At 45.8% G+C, this 25,107-nt stretch overlaps 1 protein-coding gene across 1 annotated transcript in view; it reads right to left on the reverse strand.

Moving 5' to 3' along the window:
* Positions 1-25,107, reverse strand: part of PARVB (parvin beta) — a 465,356-nt gene that overhangs the window by 313,377 nt on the left and 126,872 nt on the right. The window contains 1 exon segment of the mRNA XM_029600119.1: positions 7,558-7,647. Coding sequence (XP_029455979.1) covers positions 7,558-7,647 — 90 coding nt within the window.

Here is a 25,107-nt window from a genome sequence, read left to right on the forward strand (position 1 = left end):
CTCTCCCCTTGTCCCCCCATCCCCCTCAAGGGGACTATGAATGCTGCTTCTGCAGCATCCCCAGCCATGGATGACCCTAAGAACAGAAAACCGGATCCAGGAATCCAAGCCAGGTCCCTCTGTATGCCACTAAGCAGGCTTACTCTGCTAAATCTAAGAAACATGGCAATGAAATAATCAGTTGCATCATTTATCCAGAGAGAAGATCACTGTATGGTGATCTACTTTAATATTTGCTGCAAACTAATTGTGAGTTCTCTGATAACAGAGGACCACAGTAGTATGGTTATAACAACAACTTTATTATAAATGCACTTGATTTGGTCAAGATGTGATATTTCTATGATAAGGCTCCATAAGGTACACACTATACCACGGCACTACTATCACAGTGCTACAGAAATAATATAGTCATGTTCAGACATTTCAGCAAGAACTGCAGTCTCTATCATCACACAAATAGGCCAATGCAACATCGGCACACATTAAATGGGCACTCATGATTGAGCGTCCGCTCACCTAAAATGCGCCAAGCCATCTCTCCTAGGTGCTCAATTTAATATTTAAATGGGCTGCTGCGCTAAGGGAAACTGTGCATCCCTAGCACCTCCTCAGCATCAGGCACCCAGGACAGGTGGCTGTCAGTGCGGGTTAGGAAAACAGATGCTCAATTTTACGAGTGTCCGTTTTCCTAACCTGTGCACCGCCAGGTTAAATTTTCTGCTTTTCTGTTAACTTTAGAGGCTCCTCAAGAATTAATGCCCTGCTCCGGGGCAAAGTAATTTTTTTTTTTTTTTTTTTTTTTTTTAGAGTAAATATATGTGCATCAGGGGCACTTTTTTTTTTGGATAACTGGGTAATGGGGAAATTACTTACCTGATAATTTTGTTTTCCTTAGTGTAGTCAGATGGACTCAGGACCAATGGGTATAGTATGTTCCTGATAGCAGTTGGAGACGGATCAGATTTCAATCTGACGTCAGCCCTAATACATATACCCCTGCAGGATGTCATGCTCTTCAGTATTCTCTTCGAAAAGCAATTGTGGATATATGTGTGACTGAATAACTTCATTAACTTGATAACTTGCATAACTTGGTTAACTTGATTAACTTGAACTGGTTGATGTGGTTATAGCTGGAGACCGCATGTGCACTCAACCGAGAAATGCTGACACCCGGTAGGTATGGGTGTCCTAATTAGAGGGAAGCTTGGCTTACCCGTGTTTGTCTTGTTCTCGAGGATTGTCACCTGAGGTTTCCATGATTGCTGGCAGCCGTGGGAGAGAAGCTGAGTCCATTTGTCTACACTAAGGAAAACAAAATTATCAGGTATCCCGAATCAGGTGGGAGGCTGCCCGTGGCCCACTCAGTACTGCCCTTGCGAATGCTGTGTCCTCCCGAGCCTGAACATCCAGGCGGTAGAACTAGAGAAGGTGTGAATGGAGGACCATGTCACTGCCTGACAGATCTCGGTGGGTGACATCCACTTGGTTTCTGCCCAGGACACTGCCTGGGCTCTAGTGGAATGGTCCTTGACTTGTAGAGGTGGCGGCTTGCCTGCCTCTACGTAGGCCGCCTTGATTACTTCTTTGATCCAGCAGGCTATGGTTGCCCGCGAGGCCGCTTCCCCCTTGTTTCTTCCCACTGTGAAGGACGAATAGGTGGTCCGTTTTTCATACGGATTCCGTCCTTTCCAGGTATCGGACTAGCAGTCTGCCGATGTTAAGGTGGCGAAGGTGGCGAGATTCTTCAGAGTCTTTATGCTCGTCTGGTGATGGCAGCGAGATGGCTTGGTTTTAGATGGAAGTGAGAAACCACTTTTGGGAGGAAAAAGGGGGACCGGTGTGTAGCTGTATGGATCCTGGTGTGAACCTGAGGAACGGTTCTAGACAGGACAGTGCTTGAAGCTCGGAGATGCGACAGACTGCCACTAGAAATGCAGTCTTCAATGTTAGTAGTCGGAGGGACAGACCACGGATGGGTGTGAAGGAGGCTCCCGCTAGGAAGTCTAGGACTAGATTGAGATTCCATAGAGGCACTGGCCACTTTAGGGGTGTGGTTGGATCTGTTTGACCCCTTTCAGGAAGTGGGAGATGTCCGGGTGAGATGCTAGGCTGCCGCCCTCCACCTTGGCTCTGTAGCATGCTAACGCGGCCACCTGCACCTTGATGGAGTTGAAAGACAACCCCTTCTGTAAGCCGTTCTGCAGGAATTCCAGAATCATGGGAATATTGACTGTCCGCGGGAGGATGTCGCGGACTTCACACCAGGCTTCGAATATTCTCCATATCCTTATGTATGTTAGAGATGTGGAAAACTTGCGTGCTCAGAATACGGTGTCAATCACTGCCCCCGAGTATCCGCTCTTCTTCAGGCGAGTCCTCTCTATGGCCAGACCGTAAGAGAGAATTGAGTTGGGTCTTCGTGGAGGATCGGGCCTTGCTGGAGCTCCCTGTCAATAGTCTTCGCATGTCTGTGTACCACGGCCTTCTTGGCCAGTCCGAGGCCACTAGAAGTACTGGTACCTTGTGGTGTTCTATCTTGCGGATGATCCCGCCCAGTAGCAATGGAGCGGTCACGGAGGGAAGGCGTATAGCAGGGTTTCCTGTGGCCAGCCCTGGACGAGGGCATCGATCCTTGGGATTGTGGTTCCCGTCTGCGACTGAAGAAGTCGGGGAACTTGTGTGTTGGACCGGGTTGCGAGGAGGTCCATGGCTGGTGTTCCCCAGCGGTTTACTATCAACTGGAAGGCTGTGGCCGACAGCTTCCATTCCCCTGGGTCTAGACTTTCCCTGCTGAGGTAGTGCGCAGTTACGTCTTTTCCTGGGAAGTGGGCGGCTTGAGATCTCTAGTAGGTTTGATTCCGCCCACGCCATTAGGGGATCTGTTTCCAGGGACACCTGTTGGCTCCTGGTTCCTCCCTGGCGGTTGATGTAGGCCACTGTTGTGGCATTGTCCGACATGACTCTGATCGATTCGCCCCGAAGTCTGTGGCTGAATTGTAGGCGGGCTAGTCTGACTGTCCGTGCTTCCAGCCGGGGTGATGTTCCATCCCGATTCTTCCTTGTCCCATTGTCCCTGGGCGGTCAGTTCCTGGCAGTGGGTTTCCCCACCCTTGTAGACTCGCATCCGTGGTGAGAAGGATCCAGGTCGGCGGGGACAGCCTTACTCCCCTTACTCAGATGGTCTTCTTGTAGCCACCATTGTAGCTGGGTTCGAATTTCCTCCGGGAGCTGGAGGCGGACGGAGAGTAGTTCTGGGGCATCGGATTCCAATGTGACAGTAGAGAACGCTGTAGGGGCCGCATGTGAGCTCTTGCCCATGAAATCACTTCCAGTGTGGATGACATGAGACCGAGGACTTGGAGGTAGTCCATACCTTGGGGCAAAGGCTGCTTAACAGGTTTCGCAACTGATTCATCGGTTTATTCTCCTTGTAGGAGTTAGAATGACCTTGTCTTGTCTGGTGTCGAACCGGACTCCCAGGTATTCCAGAGACTGGGAGGGCTGCAGACAGCTCTTATTCGTGTTGACCACCCACCCGAGGCTCTCCAATAGAGTTTTGACTCTGGTGGTCGCCTGATGACTTTCCTCTGGGGATTTTGCCCTGATCAGCCAATCGTCCAGATATGAATGTATGAGGATTCCTTCTTTCCTCAGCATCGCAGCCACTAACACCATGATTTTGGTGAATGTTCGGGGCACTGTGGCTAGACAGAAGGGTAGTGCCCGGAACTGGTAGTGGTGGTCCAGGATCGCGAAGCGTAGAAAATGCTGATGCTCGTGGTGACTGGGATGTGCAGGTAGGCTTCTGACAGATCCAGGGATGTGAGGAATTCTCCTGGCTGTATCGCTCTTAGCGTAGGGTTTCCATGCGGAAGCAAGGGACCCTCAGGTGGCGGTTGACGGACTTGAGGTCCAGGATGGGTCGGAATGTACCCTCCTTCTTGGGAATGAGAAAATAGATGGAAAAGTGCCCAGTATTTTGTTGATGCGTGGGCACCGGCGTTATGGCCTTTAAGGCAAGCAATTTGGTCAGCGTGGTTTCCACTGCCGTCCTCTTGGAGGGATCGTGGCAGGAAGATTTCACAAATTTGTCCGGAGGGATGTTGTGGAAGTCCAGAAAATATCCCTTTCGAATGATGGTTAGTACCCCACTTGTCCGAAGTTATCTCGACTCATCTTTGGTAGAATAGGGCAAGCCTGCCCCTATGGCTTCTTCCTATGGATGGGCCGACTGATTTCATTGCGGGGTGCGGCTGGGGCCTGGGCCAGAGCCGGATCCCCTTTTGTTGTGCTTGTTCCGAAAGGACTGGCCCCCTGCCTGGCGGGGCGAGATGCTTGATATGTACTCTTGTACGGTTTGAAGCGCTATGATCCCCTGCCCTTAGATGTTTGGGGAGAGGGGAGCTGGCTTCTATTGTTCTTGTCCTCCGGTAGCTGCGGTAGTGGGGATTCGCCCCATTTGTCGGCTAACTTCTCCAGTTCGCTCCCGAACAGGAGGGTTCCCTTAAAAGGCATTCTCGAGTATCGTCTTGGACGTCGCGTCGGCTGACCAGCTTCAGAGCCAGAGTTGTCTTCTGGCTGCCACAACGGACGAAACACCTCTGGCTGCGGTGCATACCAGGTCGGAGGTCGCATCTGTGAGGAATGATACTGCTGGTTCTAGTGCTTCAACGGGCGTGGTGGCGTTCCTGGTCTTAGATAAGCAGGCGCGTGTCACCACAGAACAGCAGGCCGCGATCTGTAGTGACATAGCTGAAACGTCGAATGACTGTTTGATGATGGATTCCAGAAGTCTGTCCTGGGCATTCTTGAGTGGTGCTCCTCCCTCGACTGGGATGGTAGTGCGCTTTGCAACCACGCAGACCATGGCATCTACTTTGGGGAATGCCAGGAGATCTTTGGCAGTGGGGTCCAGGGGGTAGATGGCTGCCAGGGTCCGCCCCCCCCCTTTAAACGTGGCCGCCGGACGCTCCCATTCCAGGTCAATCAGCTGTTGGACGGTTTGTAGCAAAGGAGAATGGCGGGAGGCTTGGCAGAGAACCCTCTAGGACGGGGTTCGTCTTAGGTTCCCCTATGGCACTTGTGCCTGGGATAGCGAGGTCTTTCAAGCTGTACGCTACGAGGTCTGAAAGCTCGTCTTTGGCGAAGAACCGCCTCATGGTTCGGTAAGGTTCCGTTCTTGGAGGGATTTCTCCTTCCTCCAAGGAGTCTTGATCCTCATCCGAGGGTGGTCCATGTCCCCAATGCTGGGGCTTTTGGGCGGGCGAGGCACTTCTCTGGGTTAGAGGGTCCCAGGATGTTAGGGTCCTCTGGGAGAGGCTGTGGCTGCGTCATCAGAGGTGCCGGTTTCATGTGGACAAAGGTATGTAGGCCTTTGAAGAATTCTACCCAGGAGAAAGTTGCTAGGTCTAAATTGAGAGGCGCTGCCTCCCCCAGAGAGCCCTGTTTAAAGGAGGCTCCCATTGGGGGGGTAGCGAGGTCCGGTGTACTGTCGGTGGATCTGGATCTCAGTACCGGCTGGGGAGGACCTTGGGCTGGATCACCCAGAGCCTCCTTGCACTGTATACACAGGGCCATGGCCTCTCGTGCTGCGCAGCTCTAATGTGGCATGCTGGGCAGAGGCCCTGAGGCCTTGAGCTTCTTGTCCGGTGGTGCCATGGCTTGTGCGCGTAGGATTGCAGAAACCTCCGGTGGTTTGTGCGTTCAAGACTATGCTGGGAGGTTTAGTTGTGCACTCCGGGCGCGCCGAATTTATGCGTGTAGTCGAATGCGCGCTCAAGAAGATGCACGCGCCGCTGTGTGCACGGGGTTTACTTATGTGCCCGGCACAGTAAAGTGTGTGGCTGTGCGCCCGGCGCCCTCGTGCGCACGGATCGAATCGGCAGGACAGGGCAGCGATCAAGCCACAATGGCGATGGCGACCACCTCGGAGGGTCTCCACGTGGGAGGACCCTCGTATCGGACCGGGGTCTAGCCCGGAAAAGGCTGATCAACACCCGGGTGGCACTGACGCCGGCTGGCGATCTGTGCGGCTCTTCGAGCCTCGGAGGACCGGAGACTTTTAGGAAGTTTTCTACCTTACCTTGTGTCTCGGCATTTTCCCAGTCTCATTCCGGGTGGTCTCCGGCTGCAGGGGGAGAGGGAAAAGTCCTCACCGCCACACTCGAAGTTGCACCCGCTGTCTCTCGGCCGCGCCCGAAGTCGGGGGCTAAGTCCACGCCGGGAACTGGCTACCGGACCCGAGGCTTACCTCTGAGGGATCCGCGGAAATCACCTCAGGAATTCTCAATGGGGAGGGACCCGTGGTATCACCGCAAGAGAGCGGGGCTCGTTTGTAGGGGTAAGATTTCTTCTTGTTCTGGATTTTTTTTGGTTAGAATACTCTAACGCTGAGCAAGCGTGTTATAGAGTCCCAAATTGCTATGGAGACGGAAAATTACTGAAGAGCATGGCATCCTGCAGGGGTATATATACTAGGGCTGACGTCAGATTGAAATCTGATCCGTCTCCAACTGCTATACCTAACTGCTATACCCGTCTCCAACACTATACCCATTGAGTCCTGAGTCCATCTGCAACATGCTAGGAAATATCTAATAGCCTCATCAACATGAATTTATACGTGATGAGCACTATTAGCTACGCACTGGTTTGGATGCCCTAATCCCCCTTATTGCATAAGGAGTTTTGGACAGGCATATAAAGCTGTTCTCTCAGCTGAGCGCACTATATTGCATCAACCTGATAATGCAGTACGCCAATTAATTTTACATATTTAGAAGAGGCAGATAACTATGATTTCGAGTAGGAAAGCAGGTATATTGGAAATCCAAGCTTTATAGCATGGACCAGCAACTTGTAAGTCCTAGTGCCCCATAAAAAGGCAATATGTTTATTATAAGATATAGGAATAAACCCACAACAGAGTGTGGAAGGATGAGCAAACACCACTATAAATCACTCAGTCCAACAGGTGTGTTGCAAAATAGGTTACAATGGTCCATAAAGAGAAACCCAGAACAAGCAATTAAACAAGAGAAATTCAATAATTCCAAGGGGCCAAAGTCTTTATTGAGAGGTCAGTCCCCCTCCCGATGCAGCCCCTAGCGAACACGGTTCCATGTCGGGGACTGACCTCTCAATAAAGACTTTGGCCCCTTGGAATTATTGAATTTTCTCCTGTTTAATTGCTTGTTCTGGGTTTCTCTTTATGGACCATTGTAACCTATTTTGCAAACATACCTGTTGGACATTGATATTATAAGATATAGCCATACTATAGGAGATCACCACCATCCCTGCCAAGAACGAGCTACTGGGAATCCAATGCAAACTCGATGCATGGGGGCGGGGGGGGGGGGGGGGGAATCTCTCTTCCTTTCACACCTGAGAAAATTTAAAAATACAAAACTGAAATTCAGATTCCATATGGATGCACATTACATTCCTTTTTCCTCAGCTGCCCTCTTCATGCAGGAAATATATTGAGGAATTTACAGAGACTGAACACATTGAAGAGTTGTCTCAAATTTTATGGAATTGATACTCTACCAAGCAATGTGTCTTCAGGATGGATGTCAATAGGCGTTGGAGACATCGGCAAATTGATGGCATTTTTACCTTCTTCCTGTAAGTCACTCACTGTAAAAAAATAAATAAAAAATGTAAAACCCACTGTAAATAACTGGACATCTTTAATAATTGCAGAGGAGAATAAGTATCTGTTGTAAAAACTAGGAGCTCATTACCAGACAATGATAAAAAATAACATCATCCACTAAAAATATCATTTGTAATATATTAAAGCAATATTAGCTACATTCTCCAAAATATAAACTTCTCTTTCTTAGTACAAATTCATTCCATGTCATTTTTTTGACTTACTCTATGATCTTTTTTTTTTATCTTAATTTTTATTTCTAATATGTTTTTACTTTTTTTTCCTAAAATCCTGGGGGCAGTATTTGTAAAAATCTCCTTTCCTGGACTCTTTGCTCATGACGCAATTGTACTTTACATTAATGGGGATCAGACGTGCATGAGGGTCTTGATTAGAATTCAATTAGCCACCATCGCTATCATGAAAACAAGTAGGAAGAGGTTTGAAAAAACTGAATTATATCTACACGGGCATTAAGTAGAACCAAAAAACAAAATATTCTATTTAAATGCACTGAGAAGAATGGGTGGGACCACATGGTTCTTATCTGCTGACAGCTACTATGTTACAATGATTCACCTACACAAAATTATGCTTACAAACTTAGTTCTGGCACATACGATAAATTTTTGTGATCAAAACAACTTCCTACACCTGGAAAAAGTTTATAAAACTCCACTATAAAAACAACACTATGATTGTGCATGCACACTGAAATTGAGTAATAGGTCTCATGATATGACTATCCCTGATAGATGTATTTTTGCATATATGTAAGCATTAATTTTGTATAGATGAATCACTATGGTTTATGGTTATATTTTTCACCATGGATGAAGGATTTTTTTTGTTATCTACTGTTACTAAATTACCAAGCTGTAATATATGCCAAACAGAGCTGTTTGCTGTATCCTTCTTACAATGGAATTGGCAACAGGGAACAAAATTCATTCCAGACCCCAAATATGGCTGTTCAGAATTGCTGGATAGCACTTTTCCCCTAGTATGTAACTATACCATTTTTACCCATCAATATCTTTTTTCTATAAAAATTGGCAAATGTACAGTGATTTAGGAGTTTACTTATCAAGCCATATTAAAAACAGTCTATTAATCTGTGTTAATAGTCTATTTTTACACGTTAGCTGGTAATTTAATGCCCCTTAGAGCTTTTGTCATAACTCCTGCTAGCAAATGTTTCATATCTAATACTTTTCGTACAAAAAAAAATCCTTTCCTTTGATGAAATCTATACTGCTGGAAGAATTCTATGCAAAAAATGTTTTAAATCCTGAACTCAGTATATGAAAAGTTTGCAAAATTCTGCAACTCTATTTATCAAATATAACACAATACGATCACTCTCTGTGTAATAATAAATTTAAACTGCAATACAGAAAACCATTTTCTCTCAGACAGTACTTTTTTAGGTTTGTAAAGAATTCCCCAGGAGTACTGTAATAGTGTACCATAAGTAGGGATTCTGGTTTTCAAGGATTTCAGTTTGGCACAGTGATGTCTAGATAGAAGCAATTAGGAGGCTTCAGTCAGGCAAGTAAGGTATGAAGTGGGGAGATAAGCCAAAGGGACATTTCCATACATCATGCCCACTATCACAGCACAGCCCCCTGCCTTTAAATGGCTATAAAGCAAAATTGCTTACCTTGTAATAGGTGTTATCCCAGGACAGCAGGATGGTAGTCCTCACATATGGGTGACGTCACTGACGGAGCCCTATTGCGGGAAAGCTTTCTGTCAAAGTTTCTAGAAACTTTTGATTGGCACTGTGAGGCTACTGAGCATGCCCAGCATGCCATGATTATTCTCTGCACAGGGGTCTCTCTTCAGTCTCGTATGTAGCAATAAGCTTAGCAAAAATAAAATAATAAAAGGAAATGAGACCCAACTCCCGGGGTGGGTGGCGGGTGTGGGTTATCCAGGACATCCTGCTGTCCTGGGATAACACCTATTACAAGGAAGCAATTTTGCTTTATCCCAGGACAAGCCAGGATGCTAGTCCTCACATATGGGTGATTAGCAGCTAGAGGCTGAGTCATTTTGTAGTGAAGCAACATTGAGGTATTGTTGTTGAAATGAGGCAGCCGAAGATCACAACCGATTGGATGTAGGAAGGAGTGTGGATTAAACTGGAAACAAGTTCTTTAAGACAGATTGTCCATAACCTGAATCTTGTCATTCCTTGTTTGTCTAAACAGTAATGAGCTGCAAAGATGTGAAGAGAACTCCATGTTGCTGCTTTACATAGTCAAGGATTGGCACTGAACGATAGTGTGCAATTGAGGTTGACATTACTCTTACTGAATGTGCCTTTACCTCGCCCTTGGAGAGGAAGGCCTGCTTTTTTCATAGCAAAACTGTAATGCAATCTGCTAACCAGTTGGATAGAATATGTTTACCCACTGCTTTACCCGGTTTGTTTGGATCATAAGATACAAAGAGCTGAGTGGATTTTCTATGGACTATAGTGCTGTCTAAGTAAAATGCTAGCTCATGTTTAGAGTCCAAGGTATGTAAAGCCCATTCTCCTTGGTGAGAATGAGGCCTGGAAAGAATGTGGGTAAAACTATGGATTGGTTCAAGTGGAATTCCGTAACTACTTTGGGAAGGAATTTTGGATGTGTACGGAGAACCACTCTGTCAGGTAGGAATTTTGTATAGGGTGAGTACGTGACAAGTGCTTGCAACTCACTAACCTTCTAGCAGATGTAATGGCTATGAGGACGAGTCTTCCATGTGAGAATTTAACATCACAGGAATTCATGGGTTCGAAGGAGAACGCATGAGTCTTGTTAAGACCAGATTCAGGTCCCATCTGTGACTGGTGGCCGAATTGGTGGTTTAAGTTGAGTTAAACCTCTCATAAACCTGCTGACAAGAAGTTGTATGGATATTGGTGCATCTCCCATCTTGTTATAGTAAGCTGAGATTGCACTTAAATGGACTCTTACAGATGAGGTCTGCAGACCAGAGTCTGAAAGATGGCATAAATAGTCTAGTAGAGATGTTGTGGGGCAGGAGAAAGGATCAATACTCTTTTGGTTGCACCACATAGTAAATCTTGTCCATTTCAAAGAATAGTTCTTTCGTGTGGAAGTTTTACGTGAAGCTATAAGCACTTGAGATACTTTGCTTGAAAGATTAAGTGGTTGTAAAATCAAGCTTTCAACATCCATGCTGTCAGGGATAGGGATTGAAGGTTGGGATGGCGCAACCGACCCTGATCCTGAGTTATGAGAGTGGGAGCTACACCCAGGCGAATGGGATCCCTGATCGAGAGGTCTAGAAGTGTGGAAACCATACTTGTCGAGGCCAATGTGGAGCTATGAGTATCATGGACCCCTTGTCCTGTTGAAGCTTCACTATAGTTTTGGTATGAGCGGTATTGGAGGATATGCGTATAGAAGGCCTGAGTTCAAGGGCGAGCAAAGGCGTCCTTGGCTGGCTGGTTTTTCTGTTGTGTAGAGAACAGAATTTGTCCACTTTGTGGTTCAGATGTGACGCAAAGAGGTCTATTGTTGGTTGTCCTCAACGCTGAAATATCCTGGTCGCTACTGAGGGATCCAGGGACCACTCATGTGGTTGGAACTGACAACTGAGGCGATCCGCCACTACATTGTGAATGTCTGCCAGATAAGTGGCCCGGAGGAACACTGAGTGGTTCAGGGCCCAGCCCCCAAATCTGTGCAGCTTCTTGACAAAGGAGATACGAGCCCATACCTACCTCCCTGTTTGTTGATGTACCACATGGCAACTGTGTTGTCCATTTGGATGAGAACAGTCTTGTGTGAAAGGCAGTCCTTGAACGCATGCAGAGCATAACGTATAGCTTGAAGTTCCAGAAAATTGATTTGAAATGTTGCTTCGAGTTGTGTCCAAGTACCCCTGGGTTTGGAGATTGTCTATGTGAGCTCCCCAACCTAAGGTGGATGCATCTGTAATTAACGTTATCTGTGGGACTGGTTGTGGAAGGGTAGGCCCTTGCGCAAATTGTCCTCTGTCCACCCACCAAAGAAGAGAGGAACGTAGCTGGTGGGTTACTTGAATTGGAGAGTACAGTGGTTGAATGGCTTGGATCCATTGTGATCTTAAAGTCCATTGGGTTATTCTCATGGCTAATCTTGCCATAGGAGTGACATGAACTGTGGAGGCCATGTGGCCTAGTAAGGTTAGAAACTGATGAGCCATTGCTTGTTTCATTGACTAAATGGAGTTTGCCAAAAGGGAAAGTGTCTCTGCCCGATCCTTTGGTAGAAAGGCCTTTGAGAGGATGGTGTTCAATTCTGCTCCTATGAATTGAAGCAGGTGAGATGGAGTGAGATGGGACTTCTGATAATTGATGAGAAAACCCATGAGTGAAGTAGAGTAATTGTGTGGTTCAGAGAAGCCAGAGCTCCTTGTTGAGATTGACTTCTGATGAGCCAGTCGCCTAAATAAGGAAATACATGGACACTTTCCTTGTGCAAGTGTGCTACTGTTACTGCCAGACATTTGGTGAATACTCTGGAGCAGAGGCAAGTCCGAATGGTAGTACTCTGTACTGGAAATGTTGATGACCCACCATGAAGGCAGATACTTGCGATGAGGAGGGAATATTGGAATGTGAGCGTAAGCGACTTGAAGATCCAGAGAACAAAGCCAATCTCCTGTTTGAAGAAGTGGAAGCATGGTACCTAGAGAAACCATCCTGAACTTTTCTTTCTTTAGAAATTTGTTGAGATTTTCTGAGGTCTGGGATGGGACGTAGGCCTCCAGTTTTCTTTGGAATGAGGAATATCGGGAATAGAATCCTCTGCCCTGCTGAGTCCGGGACCCTCAGAAGGGTGGATAATTCTGCTTGCAATTGGAATATGTGATGTTCGTGAGAGAGAGAGAGGTCTCTGAGGAGAATCCATTGGAATTGAGAGGAAATTGAGTTGGTAACCTTGAGATATTATGCAAGCACCCATTGGTCTGATGTTATTTGAACCCAATTGTTGTAAAAAGAGGATACTCGACCTCCTACCGAAAGTTGTGGCTGAGGATTGGAGAGGTAGCTGTGTTCTCTGGAGTGGCCTCAAAAGCCAGCAGCAGGTCCTATCTGTGGCGTAGGTCGAGGCCTAGTTGCCCTAGGTTGTCTGGGCTGAGGTCTTTGTTGTGGTCTAGAAGACCTGGTTCTAGATGGAGGGTAGTACCGTCTTTGTCTATAGAATGATCTTCTAGTGTCCTTTCTTTTGAGGCCTACGAAGTGAGTGCATAGGTGGATCCTGTGCGATAGAGGAAAGCTGTCTCAGGGTTTCTGTATGCTCTTTTAACTGCGTAACTGCATCCTGTACTTTGGATCCGAAGAGGTTATCTCCCAGGCATGGAAGATCTACTAATTTATCTTGGACTTTCAGGCCTGAGGTCCGAGGCTTTAAGCCATGCCCAACGCCTGGCACTGATCCCCGATGCAGCCACTCTGGAAGCTGTCTCGAACCCATCATAGGCTGCACATACTTCATGTTTGCCTGCCTCCAGTCCTTTTTGGATGATGGCTTGGGCTGGATGGAAGAGATAGAATAAGTCCTGCATTTGCTTCCACAAATGCATCCTGCATTTGCTTCCACAAATTTCTTTGATATTGGGTCATGTAAAGTTGATATGAAGATATCCTAGAATTTAACATGGCCCTTTGGTAGACCTTCCGCCCCAAGGAATCTAAAAATCTATGATCTTTACCTGGGGAATTTGATGAATGTGGTCTAAGTCTTTTGGACTTTTCTGTGCAGACTCTACCACTACTGACTGGTGAGGGAGCTGCGATTTTTGGTAGCCAGGAGCAGACTGCACCAAATATGTACTGTCCATTGTTTGTTAACAGCTGGCACTGAGCATGGATGTTCCCAAATGCGATGTTGCAAATCCAGCAGAACATCATGGACTGGTATAGCTACCACTTGTTTTGGAGGGTCTACAAATTGAAGCACCTCCAATGTTTGCTGTCTGGTATCTTGCTCTAGACCAAAGTGAATGGTATGGTGGTCAGCCATTTCCTGTACAAAAGTTGTGAATGAGAAATCTTCTGGAGGAGATTTTTTCCTTGGGATCTGGTGGGGATGGATTCGACATAAAAGCTTCAGATGAGATGTCTGATGCGTATCACTCCAAGTATCATATGGATCTTGGATTTGAGGAAAATGTTTGGAAGTTGTATGTGGTCGAGGAATCCCTGAAGGTCCTGGTAATGGATCATCGATAGGTGATTCTTCAGGGTGTTCTTCCTGGGGATTTGAGGGAAGAGAATTGGCAGTTTATGATATTTTTTCATTAAAAGCTGATATAATGACAAATCTGGGCGTCCTGGATCCCCAGACAAGGTTGGAATCGATGGTGACGGTGTTGGAACCGAAAATGGTGTTGTCGTCTTCGATGGTCGTGTCGATGTCACGTTGATTGTCATCGGTTTAGGTACCGGCATCGATGTAATTAGTGACATCGGCATCGACAGAGTCATCAGCATCGGTATGTGACCGGTGTTGGTGGGAGCACCGACATTGGTAAGGATACGGCATAGGTTCAAGAACCAGCATCGGTGTGACACCAGCATCAGTGACATCACCGCATCGGCACAGGCGCTGAAAAGGGTGTCTGTTCTTTCAGGGCCTGGATTAACCGCTTGTCTTATAAAAATTGACAATTCCTGCGATACAGCTGGTGTGGACAGAGCAGCTGCATGCAGTGGCGGTGTAGGCGTTGATATTACCTCCACAGATCCCTGTGGAGGTTCTATCGATGAAGGTGTAGGCCCCTGGTGCTGGTGTCGGAGTTTCTTGAGGTTTCTGCGCTTAGAGGTCGGTTCATCCGGGGAGAGGGTTGACTCTAGAGTCGGGTGTGTGTCGATGTTGGTGCCGATGTTTAGGCCTATGCTCGACTACCGACCTTATCGATGCCGAAGTCGATGGCGATGCTTGATCTCCCGATCCCTCCAAACGACATTTTTTCAGTAAAAATTTATTTGAAACTCCTGCTGGGAACGATTTCGTCGATGTTGAAGGAGAAGAAAGAAGGAAGAAGCTGAAGGTGAAAGAGATGTTTCATCTTCTCCTGTCGAAGTTTTCTTCCTTTGGGAGTCATCTCTGCACATTGAGGGCAGGATGAGACATCCTGTTTATCTCCCAAAGAACACACTCAAGGTATGGATCTGTTATAGACATGTCCGATTACATACCGGACATTTTTTTAAATCTGAAGCCGTTTTTTCCTCTGACAGCGCGTCGATGAAAAGAGGGGAAAAATTCTGAGAGAGAGTTTTTACTTAAAATTAAAAAAGGAGACTATGATTTCTCACCGGCCGGTGGAAATGTGAGAAAGATCCCTTATGGGAGAAAAATATCTTGAAAATCAATGACTTTCTAGTCAGTAAAGTCTGTGAGAAACTCACAGGGCTCCTTGCTCCGTGATGCTTACAGCAGCGCGGAAAAACAAAGGACTGAAGAGGAGACCCCTGTAGCAGAGAATATCATGGCATGCTGGGCATGCTCAGTGGCCTCACAGTGCCAGTCAAAGTTTCTAGAACTTTGACAGAAAGTTTTCCCACAATAGGGCTCCGTCAGTCACGTCACCCATATGTGAGGACTAGCATCCTGCTTGTCCTGGGATAAAAGGCAGTACATGAAAAAGCCCAAGGGTCTTCTGTGCAATAAGAAATTCTTGACGTTTCAGTACTCAGAAAAACTACCATTAAAATTATTTGATACATTTAACCAATTCTTCTATAAGAGAGTGAAGACTGATATTTATATAGGATGAAACAGAATCTCAATATAAACCCTTCACCTCCAGTTCTGTAATACACACAACACATACAACTTCTCACCGGCGGGTAAAAAATCATATATGTGACACTCGATGCAAAAGACTGGGAGGTCCCCCTCTTGCTGCTAGACTTCATCTTAAATTTGTTCAGATCCTAGTTAAGTTTTAGGTTGCTATGGATGTAGGATTGCATACAATTAGGGTCCTTTTAAATGTATTAGTGTACTCACTATATATCTGGTGGTGACCTACAGGGGAATGATCATTCTCGGTGTGGGGAATTTCTGAGTAAGTTAAAAGGCTGATTTAAAAAAATAATTTTTTTTAAGTGTGAAAGTGACAACCTGGCTTTTCGGCTATGCATACGCAGACATGAATTAACAAACAATTCTTATGCTTACTGTTACACTCCTGCACTTACTTTCGCGGCAGGAGCCTCGGACGTTAGCTTCCTGTGTGGCATGGAGCCGCCTTCACTGCAATCCTCTTGCGGCAGGGAGTGCCGCCGACGCCCTCTTCAACCTCGCAGCCCGGAGGCCGCAGTTCCCGGACTTGCCTATGCAGCAGGGGCTGCCCTCAGCTGATTCTCAGCGGCCTGAAGGCTGTCGCTATCGTCGGGGCCTGCGCAAAGGCCCAGCTTCTTCCTGCACTCACAGCGGCAGGCATGGCCACTCTCCACGGTGCTGAACTTCCTGTTTCCTAAGGCGCAGGGCCGCACCTCCTTCAGTGATTTAAAGGGCAGCCTCCTGGCCCCACCTGGACTCCTTCCTGGGCGTTTCCTGATCTTCAACCCTATTTAAGGGCTCAGCTTTCAGTCCTTAGTGGCCTTCGCAAGGAGAGTTCCTCTCAAGGACTTCTCATCTTCACTCCTGCTGGTATTTCCTGTTCTTCGTGGATTCCCTCATCATTCTTCATGTTCATGGCCTCTTCTGGATTATCTCTCGTCTTGTCTGATGTTTCGTGGTCTTCCTGATGCTTCGTGGTCATCCTGATGTTTCCTTCCTGATGCCTCGTCTCCGCTTCTGCTTCCTGGACCCCGTGGTTCCTCATTGCTATCTCTTCTGGCGTGCCATGTCATGTCTTGTCATCTCGTGGCATGAGCCTGTCTTCTCGTCTGCAGCGCAAGCCTCCGGAGGGTCATCCTCGCCTGAATCCAAGTCTCGTCTTGATCCCGTGTCTCATGCCTGAAGCCAAGTCTCGTCTTGGTCCCCTTGTCTAATGCCTGAAGCCAAGTCTCGTCTTGGTCCCCTGTCTAATGCCCTGAAGCCAAGTCTCGTCTTGGTCCCCTATTCCTGAATCTCGTCTCGGCCCTCGGATGTTCTTGTGGCTGTTCCATCCATGGACTAAGACTCTGATTGAACCTGCTCCGTTCCAGCATGGTCCGTGACCAGCCATGGGTGGCTGTGTAGGGCGCGTCTCGGTGCAGGCTTCTACTGAATCTTCGCCATGTTCCGGCTTCATCTTCTACGTATTCATCTGGAGTCTATTTTGCACTCATGGTGGTCCGTGACCAGGTCCCATGGATCCGCCCTGTGGTGGGCTGTGTAGCACACTGTGTCGCAGCCTCAACCCAGTACTAGACTTTGTTCCTGAACCTTGATCCTGAGTCTTCATGCTCAAGGTTCTCGTCTGTATCTTCACGTCTCCAAGTTCCTCGTCTTGAGTCTTCATGTTCCAGAGCCTTCGTCTGCCCTCGTCTCCTGTCCGGCCTGCTGCCTTTGCTGTTCCCAGCGGCAGGTCTGAAAGGGCTTGGAATAGTCTGAGGACCACTCAGAGACCAAACTTGCGTGGTTGGTCTCATTCAGGCTGTGCAGGTCGGCAGGGGTCTGGCTTCCTGGTCTCAGCCCAGGCTTGGACATGTCTCACCAGCCTTGATTCTGCCTTGGAGTCCTCTGGGGTTGTGCCGAGGTCCAAGGGCACACAATCTCCTCGGAAATGGGACCGCTCTCCTAGCGCTCCCCAACATTTACTGCTTAGATTTAAGATACTTTTTAACTTTATGGCTCACTTTTTCGTTTAATGTTTTGCAATTTATATTATACTTAATCTTTTTAAGATTTTACGATTTTAGTATTTGTACTAGCTCTTAATTATTATTTTATAACTACTTATTTACCAGTTTTTTGATCCTATTAATGATGTATTATATTTTCGTTTCTTTTATTGTATTGTAAACCGTTGTGAAGGTATATAAAAATTTAATAAACTAGAAACTAGAACTGCATCCACAGAAATTCCCCCCAACAGGTGCAGAGCAAAGCTAAGATATTTCCCCTTACAAACTCACCATACAAAAAATATATTCAAATTCTGGTTATCACCTCAGATCTCTATACTCACACAACATTTGGCCAGCAGAATCCCTGATCTCGGTCACTCAAGCAGAATATAGACCAACCCTTACCTAATACAGAATCAGGAAGCAAAAACTAGAAACAGAAACATGAAATAGAAACCTTAAGAAGTCAGACTATGCAAATTTCAAAAGGATTATACATGTAAAAGTAGTAAATTATTGTAGCAATTTTCAAAAGCTCATTTTCCGTGCTTAAAGTGCATTCATGCACATATAAAACCCAGTTTTTAAGAACGTAAATCCTTTTGAAAATGACCTGTGTGAGCAATTGCAACACTGGAGAAAGCATAACATCATAAGAAACATAAGAAATTGCCATGCTGGGTCAGACCAAGGGTCCATCAAGCCCAGCATGCTGTTTCCAACAGAGGCCAAACCAGGCCACAAGAACCTGGCAATTACCCAAACACTAAGAAGATCCCATGCTACTGATGCAATTAATAGCAGTGGCTATTCCCTAAGTAAACTTGATTAATAGCCGTTAATGGACTTCTCCTCCAGGAACTTATCCAAACCTTTTTTAAACCCAGTTACACTAACTGCACTAACCACATCCTCTGGCAACAAATTCCAGAGCTTTATTGTGCGTTGAGTGAAAAAGAATTTTCTCCGATTAGTCTTAAATGTGTTACTTGCTTACTTCATGGAATGCCCCCTAGTCCTATTATTCAAAAGTGTTTTCTTGTAATACGTATTCTGTGAGGACAATAGGATGTCATATAGGGGCAGCCTGGATGGGATGGAATTTGATTCTACACTGTGGCACAAACACAAGCGGTCACGGTTTTTCCTTTAAGTGCTTAAAACAACATTTCCACATTTAAAGTTTATGTTTATATGTCCCTAAACAATCTCAGGCCATCTATTCTCAGCAGCTGCCTAATCCCTCCTTCATACTTCTCAAACAATCTCAGGCCAGCTATTCTCAGGGATTGCCTAATTCCTCATTACTCACATACAGGCCGATACAGTACAGTGCGCTCCGGCGGAGCACACTGTTAATCCGCGTTTGGACGCGCATTTTCGACGTGCTAGCTTTACCACTTATTCAGTAAGGAGTAATAACGTGTCAAAAACATGCATGTTGATGGCCCTATTAGTTATTCCCGCGCGATTCAGTAAGTAAAATGTGCAGCTAAGCTGCACATTTTACTTTCAGAAATTAGCGCCTACCCAAAGGTAGGCGTTAATTTCTGCCAGCACTGGGAAAGTGTACAGAAAAGCAGTAAAAAACTGCTTTTCTGTAACCCTCCAACTTAATACCATGGCGATATTAAGTCTGAAGTCCCAAAAGTAAAAAATAATTAAAAAAAAAAATGTAAAATCGGCCCGCGGCTCGCAAGTTCAAAACCGGATGCTCAATTTTGCCAGCGTCCCAGTTTCCGAACCTGTGGCTGTCAGTGGGTTTGAGAACCGACGCCGACAAAATTGAGCGTCGGCTGTCAAACTCGCTGACAGACGCCGCTCTTGTCAAAAAAGAGGCGCTAGGGACTTTTACTTTATCGGCCTGATAGTTTCAATTCACTTCACAAACATTTCAATCAGGTCAGCCATTTTGCAGGAACTGACTTCTGCTGGAGTCCCGAGGTCTGTGTAAGCCTTCTAGGCTCCTGATTCCTTATCCTCAGCTGTGGGATCTTCCCTGGGACCATTATCTCTTGCTACACTAAGCCTTAAGGTAGACCGGGCCAGATACCTGGAGCGGTTCTTAAGATGTTCTGGGGCTCTTAGATACCCAATCTGTCACATACAATCCTCAGGACAGATTAGCCAAACCTGTGACATTCATGAGAGAATGTGTGAGAAATCTCCACATCAGAGCCTTGCACATCTCTTCCATGGAGACCAATTTTAGGTGTGCTACCGATGCCACCATGCTCTGAGACAGCCTACAACAGTTTTTCCCAACCCTCTCCTGGAGGCACATCTAACCCTACATCTCCAATATATGCAAATATATCTCATGAATATTGAATATAGATATCTAAAAAACCTGACCGGTTAGGTGTGCTTTCAGGAAAGGGTTGAGAAACATTGGCCTATGAGATTCACGACTGCCTGGGCATAAGAGGAGATGCAATCTGCAAACCAATTTATTAGTGTGTATGTTTGGCAATGGCAATCCCATGTTTGTGAGTGTCAAAAGAAACTAAAAGCTGGGTAGACTTTCTATGGACTTCAGTCTGCTCCAAATAAAAGTCCAAGGCTCTCTTGCAGTCCAAATTGTGTAATTTTAACTTAAAAATGTTATTTATATTCCATCTTCACGAATGGTCAGGCACTCCAAAGCAGATTACATTCAGCTTCTGTACGATTTTCCAGCCCAAAATGGCTTACAGTCTAAGGGAGCTGATTTACTAAGGCTTTTCTCCCATTCTGTCTATGGGAAAATACTCAGTAAATAAGGCCCTAAGGTTTTCTAAGCTACCGTGGCTTCCTGAATCGCGCGGTACAGGGGGGCAGGGGGGCAAAGCGGGGGGCGGGCCTGAGAAGCCGGCAGCGATCGCACCTCTTGCAGTGCGATCGCTGCCGGCTTTCACACCCAATAGCGCCATCATAAAAAGTGGTGCTATTGGGCATGAAATTGGCAGCGAATAGAGTTCTTACCTTTTCGCTGTCCTCGATGTCTTCGCGGCGTCCACCCCGGTGCCGCCCCGACTCCTCCTGTTCCGGTCTTGATGCAGTCCCTTTTTAGTGATCGCATGCGAAAAGGGACTTTTCGCGTTCGATCGCTTTGGAAAATGACCCCCTAAGTTTGTACTTGAGGCAATGGCAGTAATGTTTGTTCACCTTTGTGCACATGTGGCCTGGGAGAGAATGTTGGAAGGACAATTGACTGGTTAAGGTGGAAGTCAGACATATCCATTTAAGAAATCTTATAGATAAGGAGTCTGGAAATTTATGGAGTTTTTCTCAATTACAAAGAGACTTTGGTATTTCACAAAAGAAGTTTTATGCATATATACAAACAAAACATTATCTGCTTTCTTTGTATATTAATACTGCAAGAGTTCAAGGGAAATTAAAGTTTGAAGAGGATATGGAACAAGTAGGGGCTGGAAAAAAATTCTATATATTGCAATGATATAAAACTTATAAACAAAAGCCTCTTGCAATTGTCTTGAAGCCATAGCTATATTTTTGGAATTGACATCCAAGAGCATTCAGGAATTATTTTTAAAAGTTCATAAATTACTGTGGATTCTATCCTTAAAGAAATACATTGTAAGATACACCACTGTTGCATAGACAATGTTAAAAAGTAAAGGAATGGTATTGGTAGCCACTAATATTTGTCATAATCATGAGATCAGACAAGGTACTTTTGATTCATAATTTTTTTTTTATTATACCATAAGAAATTCTTATTTTGGAATATTGTTATACTGTCTCTCAAGAGGCCACTAGTAATACACTCCCTTTTCATGGGCAAGGTTATACTGCTTGGGAATCTCAGATCATTTATGCCTTGTGTAAATATTTCTGTTGGTCATTGTTACATCAAAATGACTCTCCTCTTAAAAACTAATTGCTCATTACAAATGTGGGTAGAACAGATAGTGCAGACTTTGCCTTCAGCAAGAGAAAATGATGAACCTCATGCAAATGCAATGTCTTCATGCACATGTGCTTTTTTCAAAAATGCCTGAAGATTTTATTTATGCATGGGAGAATTTTTATGCTGCTTTTCCTGTTTGTAAGCAACAAACTATATGAATCGGGTTATTCTAAAATGTGGAAATAAGGGAGCTATCTTCTTAGGGGCAGTGTTGGGGGGAAGGAGTGAGGGACATATGTGTTATGGGTGTTGGAGAAGCTGGTGTGTGCACAGATGAATTACTTTTTTGTTATTACAGGGTGGGAGGGGAGGTAAAAAGTCAGGAGAAGACAAAACATTTTTCAGATATATCAGAGAAAGAAGGGAGGCCCGAAGTGGTTTAGTGAAATTGAAAGGTGACAAGGAGCAATGTGTGGAGACTAATAGAGAAATGGAAGAAATATTAAACAAGTAGTTCAGTTCGGTATTCACTAAAGAAGACCCTGGAGAAAGACCATTGCTGGTTGACAAGACCGTAGATGGGATAGATTTTCAGAAGAGAATGTATGGGAAGAGTTAGGAAAACTGGAAGTAGGCAAGGCCATGGGGCCAGATGAGGTTCATTCCAGGATACTGAGGGAGCTCAGAGATGTGCTGGTGGATCCGCTGCATGACCTGTTCAATAGATCCCTGGAAACGGGAGTGGTGCTGGGTGATTGGAGAAGAGCGGTGGTGGTCCCACTTCACAAAAGTGGTAGCAGAGAGGAGTCTGGAAATTACAGGCCAGTTAGCCTCACCTCAGTGGTGGGAAAATTAATAGAGACTCTTCTGAACATAAGAACAGAAGAAATTGAAGGAAAGAAACTGTATCTACAGTCAGGAAGTTTGCTGGACCAGAGGCAGCATGGATTCACCAGGGGAAGGTCCTGTCAGACAACTCTGATTAATTTTTTGATTGGGTGACTAAGGAACTTGATCAAGGAAAAGAGCTAGATGTGATTTACTTCGATTTCAGCAAAGATTTTGATACGGTCCCACATAGGAGGCTTGTGAATAAAAAGAAAGGTTTGGGACTGAGCGCCGGGGTGGTGGCCTGGATTACAAACTAGTTGAAGGATAGAAAACGGTGTGTAATGGTAAATGGAACCTACTCTGACGTTAGAACAGTGTTAAGTGGAGTGCCACAAGAATCAATATTGGGACCAGTTCTGTTCAGTATCTGTGTGAGTGACATTGCAGAAGGGATAGAAGGTAAAGTTTGTCTATTTGCGGATGATACTAAGATCTGCAAAAGAGTGGATATGCTGGAAGGAGTAGAGAGAATGAGATGTGATTTAAGAAAGCTGGAACAGTGGTCGAAAATATGGCAACTGTGCTTCATTGCCAAGAAGTGCAGAGTCATGCATTTGGGGTGCAGTAATCCAAAAGAGCTTTATGTGATTCGGGGTGAAGGGCTATTGTGTACGGAGCAAGAGAGGGACCTTTGGGTGACGGCATCTAGCGATCTGAAGACGATGTAGCAATGTGACAAGGCGGTAGCTAAAGCCAGAAGGTGTTAATCTCCTTGCACAGGTCCTTGGTGAGGCTTCACCTGGAGTACTGTGTTCAGTTCTGGAGACCGTATCTCAAAAGGGACAAAGACAAGATGGAAGCAATCCAGAGAAGGGCAACCAAAATGGTGGGGGGGTCTCCATCAAATGACTTATGAGGAGAGATTGAAGGACCTAAATATGTATACCATGGAGGAAGAGGAGATGCAAGGGAGATATGATACAGAACTTCAGATACCTGAAAGGTTTTTAATATTGCACAATCGACAAACATTTTCCATGGAAAGAAATCAGTAGAATTAAGGTTCACGAAATGAAACTCCAGGAAGGACGACTCAGAACCGATGTAAATCGGTTATTTACACTTTCGGATAATAGAAGGACTAGAGGGCACTCCATGAAGTTATAAAGTAGCACATTTAAGACTAATCTGAGAAAATATTTTTTTCACTCAATGCACAATTAAGCTCTGGAATTTGTTGCTGGAGGATGTGGTTAGTGCAGTTAGTGTAGCTAAGTTTAAAAAAGGTTTGGATAAGTTCTTGGAGCAGAAGTCCATTAATTGCTGTTAATCAAGTTGACTTAGGGAATGGCCTCCGCTATTACTGGCATCAGTAGCATGGGATCTTCTTAGAGTTTGGGTACTTGCCAGATTCTTGTGGCCTGGTTTGGCTTTTGTTGAAAACAGAATGCTGGGCTTGATGGACCCTTGGTCTGTCCCAGCATGGCAATTTCTTATGTTCTTATCCCTTGGGACCCGGAGCCCCACAGGATTCTATTGACACATTCATTCAGCAGATGAGGGCAGGAAGCTGAGTCCATCTGTTTACATTACACTAAGGAAAACAAAATTATCAGGTAAGTAATTTCTCCATTTCCTAGCGTGTAGAAAGATTCAGGACCAGTGGGATCTACCAAAGCTACTCCATAACAGGGCAGGAGGCTGCCCGTGGTCCAGTCAACACGGCATGTGCAAAAGCTGCTTCCTCCCGGGCCTGCACATTCAGATGATAAAACCTGGAAAAAGCATGTAAGGATGACTATGTCACAGTTCGGAAGACATGGGAGACAACAATCTAACCTCCACCCATGACACTGCCTGAGCTCTAATGGAATGAGCCCTAACCTGAGTAGGCAGCGGCTTTTCCGCATCCACATACGTGGTCATGACCACGTCCTTAATCCAGCGAGCTACTATTGCCCACGAAGCTGGTTCGCCCTGCTTCCTTCCACCATGGAGGACTAACAGGTGATCCACCTTCCGGAAAGGTTCAAAAACCTCCAGATACCACATGACAAAGTTTCTTGACATCCTAGGGACACAGGAGGCGATATTCCTCGGCGTCCCTGATCTTATCCAGGGACTGAAAGGAAATGGACTGATTCAAATGAAATTCCGAGACCACCTTAGGCAATAAGGAAGGAACAGCATGCAGCTGCAATGCCTCTGGAGTCACCCGAAGGAATGGCTCCCAGAAAGACAAGACCTGCAGTTTAGAAATTCGACACACAGAACATATAGCCACCGGGAACACTGTCTTCAAGGTCAATAACCGCAAAGAAAGGCTATACAGCAGTCTGCATATAGGGCGTGCCAAGAAATCCAGCACCAAATAAAGACTCCACAAAGGAACCGGTAACCTCAAGGGATGCCGAAGTTGCTTCACGCCATTCAAAAAAACGGGCCACATCAGGATGAGACTATAAGCAATCACCATTCACCGGGCCTCTGAAACAGGCAAGAGCTGCAACCTGTACCTTCAAGGAATTAAAGGCCAATCCTTTATTCAACCCATCCTGCAAAAAATCCAGAATGATTGGGATCTTAACTGATGAGGAAGAATACCCCGCTCCTCAAACCAGGCCTCAAATATTCTCCAAACCCGCACATAGGCAAAGAAAGTGGAGAACTTTCAAGTGCGGAATAAGGTGGCAATCACCGCAGAAGAATATGCACGCTTCAACAGGTGAACCCTCTCAAGGGCCAAACTAAGACAGAACCAAGTCAGATCCTTGTGATGAACTGGTCCTTGCTGCAACAGATCCATGTGCAGCGGAAGACGAAGGGGCAGGTCTCCACCAGGAGTCTTGGAAGATCCACATACCACGGATGCCTGGGCTAGTTCGGCACCACCAGGAGTACCAGCCACCTGTGGCCTTCAATCTTTGGAATTATCCTGCCCAACAAGGCAGACTGAGAAAA

Source organism: Rhinatrema bivittatum, chromosome 4 (genome assembly GCF_901001135.1).
Source record: "Rhinatrema bivittatum chromosome 4, aRhiBiv1.1, whole genome shotgun sequence".
Taxonomy (NCBI): Eukaryota; Metazoa; Chordata; class Amphibia; order Gymnophiona; family Rhinatrematidae; genus Rhinatrema; species Rhinatrema bivittatum.